The sequence below is a fragment of the Helianthus annuus genome, chromosome 9, assembly GCF_002127325.2.
Source record: "Helianthus annuus cultivar XRQ/B chromosome 9, HanXRQr2.0-SUNRISE, whole genome shotgun sequence".
NCBI classification, from domain to species: domain Eukaryota; kingdom Viridiplantae; phylum Streptophyta; class Magnoliopsida; order Asterales; family Asteraceae; genus Helianthus; species Helianthus annuus.
The window spans coordinates 140,957,335-140,961,030 of NC_035441.2; the positions used below are offsets into that span (position 1 = coordinate 140,957,335).

Sequence of the window (3,696 nt, forward strand, 5' to 3'; positions counted from 1 at the left end):
TATGTATGTTTTTAGTTGGTCTACGTTTTGACATAAACTTTGTTTGGAAACGAGTCGGATCAGATATTTGACGGTGCAAATTCGAGTTATTTTAAGTTTCGACTACGCCACAATGCGCGGCGGCTCAAAATTCTAGTTAAAAACTATCAATGAAAATGAGTTATAATTTAAATGAAAAAATAACACATCAGTTGGGTGTATCTAAAATAGATTCAGGGGTACACTATTTTATCAACCTTGGATATTATTATTATTCAGTCTGGCACAACATTTACATTGAGCAACACCAATTTTGGCAAGTTTATCAACATCTACCAGTCACATGATACCCACCAAACACAAAAGGCCTGGACTGGCTGCTTTCCTACTATGGAACAACATTTGATCCCACAAACATGTCCTTAATATATTCATGGAACATTGAACTTAAACAACAAAACCCACAATTAAAAAAAAACATATTAGCGAATTTTTTTAACCGTGAGAACCTGTTACCGCGCTGTAAATGTAACACTTATTTCAAAGAGACTTCAGATGTAGTGCATACCAGAGCCCTTTGCTGTAAATGTCTCAAACTCTGTTCCATGCTAACTTGCACCATATCCGCTAGCATCTGTTTAGCATTCCCGGATTGTTCTTCACCTTCAATCTGTGATATAATGTCGCACACAATGTTTTCGAGGGTGTCAGGCTCGAGTTCTGATCGCGGGTATGGTGATTCGCGTAACAACCGAAGCAAAGTGTGCGCTTTTGTTTGTGAGTTTGGGGTGCCTTGAACCGTAAGCTCTAAGAGCCCGGGAATGACACCTTCTTTAAGTATCGGTTCTCTATACCTACACCGGTCACTCTGGCACATAGTTAAAAGCGCACCCACTGCGTGCTCACGGTTTTGTGGGGACCCACGTTCGAGAACCTCCACAACCGCAAGCACACCACCTTCTTCTGAGGTTAAAGAAACTCTTCCTTCTTCAAAACCGATTAAAGATTCAAGAAGACCGGTGCATCTTTCCGAAACCTTTGAGGATTTTTTGGAGCTTTTAAGGATGTTTACAAGGTAAGGAACAGGTTGTGATTGAAGTATGAGGTTGAGATTGTGTTTTTCAGATGAGAGATTAAACAGAGCCATGACTGCATCCACCTTGGCTTGTGGGGTCCCCTGATGAAGAACCTCAACAAGAAAAGGAATAGCACCTGATGCACCAATGGCTGACCTTGTTACAGGTGATGCAGATAGTGTGGCTAATGATGCTGTTGCATGTTCTTGCATATTAATATTCCCCATATGTAAAAAAGTGACAATTGATTCCAATGCACCAGCATCCACAATACTAATCTTGTTTCTGTACAAAAAAAAAAAAAAAAAAAAAAAAAAAAATCATTGGATGAGATGATTAGCTTCTTGCAGAAGATGAAACAAAAAGGGAAAAAGAAAAGAAAAGAAAAGAAAGAGTGACAAGTGAGTAAAAGAATAATTACAGTCATCCCATAAACATTATCCACAGATCATAAAAGCATCAGATTCTATGCCCAATTAAAAAGCATTCACTGTAATTCAAGCTTATCTTTCTGGTTAGATATTAAATACTATGGTTAGTAGTTAAATGTCACACATGTTGAAACATGCACATGGTGTTGTACAAATAAATAAATACAATATTCAAAGTTAGCAAGTTTTTTAAATGTGACCCGTTCGCGTTTTGAGTCGTTTCTAATTTTAGACAACAGCAAACTAAAATCACGAACAAAATTTATTGTTTGTTAGGTTTTCCGTCATCACAAACCGAAAAAGAAAAAAAAAATATTTTTAATCAATCTCTCTGTTTTTCAGTAAATATTCCTTTAGGAGCCTCTACCTTGGTGTTCTTTCAGTTTGGTTGGTTATAGTAGACAATCATATACCTTTCAAGATTTCTTCAACGGTACATTACTAAATCCTAAACACCAGAAAGTGACACAAACCAGCCTTACATAAAATAAAACAACCACCACAATTAACTTCAAACCAAATCAACCAACCAAAGAAGCAAGATCCATATTTATCATTGGTGATCTAAAACATGAACAGTAACTGAAGCAGATAACACCTACCACATTCCTTCCTTTTTAAATTAAATCAACCAAAATAACAATATTTTTTTTGAACAGCAACGTGCCAACCACCGTGATACTGGTCGTTGTGGCCAAGGTTGACTACTTGACCGCCGCCAGCCCCTGGGCTCTCCCAGATGCCGGAAACCCGACCTCCACCCGCCCGAAGGCAAGACAATGGAATAATCGGTAAAACCTCGCCTCCCATCCAAGACGAACCGGCGCCACCCGTATTCGCCACCTGGATGCCGCAGAAAATAGTGGGGAGAGTGGGAGTCGAACCTGGGTCACAAGGAACACTAAGTCTTTTCCCGACCACTCCACCGTTAATTCATTGGCACCGACCGAAATAACAATATTAACATCCAGATTAGACTTAACAGTTAATCCAGATCTATCCATCAACTTTTTATCAATAAACCAATCAGAACAGTGACATGAAAAAGAAGAACACTTTAACTTAAATTATTGCTCTCTACTTTTTCTTCAAACTGATGAATTCTATGCATAGAAAAGGACGTCGTCCACACTCCAAAACACAAACAATAGTAATAATGGTTAACTACTTACGTTTCATCTTGAACAGCAAGATTAACGAGAGCGAGAAGAGCGGCGGCGTTGGATTCAACGGAAGGATAGCGGAGCATGGAGACGAGCGGTGGTATGGCGTCGGAGAAGTGGCGGCGGAAGCGGTGGGATGTTTTGGTGAGGCGTCGGATCTCTTTGGCAGCTTGGATTTTGGAAGAAGGATCTTGGTTGTGGGTTTGAAGGGTGCGGGTGATGACCGAAGTGTGATCTCCGGTGATGGCGGCGGAGGTGGTGGTGTGTGAGTCCATGGCGGAGGTGGTGAGAATGAGAGGGAGGGAGGGAGGGAGTGATCAATGAAGGGGTGGGTTATAAAACGGGTGTGTAAGTGTAAGGTGGAGAGAGGTAACGTGATATGTGGTGCCTTGGCGTTAAGGAACACTTATTTTTTTGACGGCAATTTTCCTTTTCTTTTTGTGGAAAAATAGTGGGTTACGTTCGGCTTTTTTGGGGGGGGGGGGGGGGGGGGGGTTTAACGAAAGTGTGTCGTATTTGATTTGACATATTTCGAAGAAAATTTATGCTAAAGCGTAAATTAACTTGAATTAACAGCGACACGTGTATAAAAATTTATTTCGAAATACTGTCACAAACGACGAAAATGGTGCTTCAATTCGGGTGTTTAAACTTTCTATTAATAAAAAATCAAATCGTTTGGAGCACCGTTTCAAGGTAAGTTTACATAAATCGACTCGTATCCTTGTTCTGATCAAAATCCCTAAAACATCGGTTAGTAATTCGGAAAAAAATTTAACTTCGTTAAGCTATTTTTAACGGCGGACTATTATCGGCAAAATATAGACCAGTTCGGATTATTATCGGCAAATAACCGAGTTATGATTATTATCGGTAAAATTGAAAAAATTAAGATTTTTTAAATCCAATTTGCTATTTTTAAATGAATCTCAAGTAAGTCTTTCTTTGGAAAGTATTTTTCAAAAATCCTATATATTATCAAATTCTTTTCCATATGATCAGAAAATTCTTTGATGGTGGTAGAAAAGATAAAACTAAAATAAACAC

General features: G+C 39.0%; 1 protein-coding gene across 1 annotated transcript; it reads right to left on the minus strand.

Annotated features, from left to right (window-relative positions):
* Window positions 1-226: 226 nt before the first annotated feature.
* On the minus strand, window positions 227-2,985 carry LOC110878955 (U-box domain-containing protein 4). Its single transcript, XM_022127354.2, has 2 exons — window positions 2,659-2,985; window positions 227-1,340 (listed from the first exon to the last, which is right to left on the minus strand). Exons 1-2 carry the CDS (start codon window positions 2,922-2,924, stop codon window positions 515-517), a joined length of 1,092 nt encoding a protein of 363 aa, XP_021983046.1. The 5' UTR covers window positions 2,925-2,985; the 3' UTR covers window positions 227-514.
* Window positions 2,986-3,696: the final 711 nt, after the last annotated feature.

Coding starts and splice junctions, on each gene's coding strand:
- LOC110878955 (XM_022127354.2), bottom strand. CDS start 2,924: ATGGACTCACACACCACCACCTCCGCCGCCATCACCGGAGATCACACT. Junction 1,341..2,658: donor CTTGCTGTTCAAGATGAAAC/GTAAGTAGTTAA, acceptor TTTTTTGTACAG/AAACAAGATTAGTATTGTGG.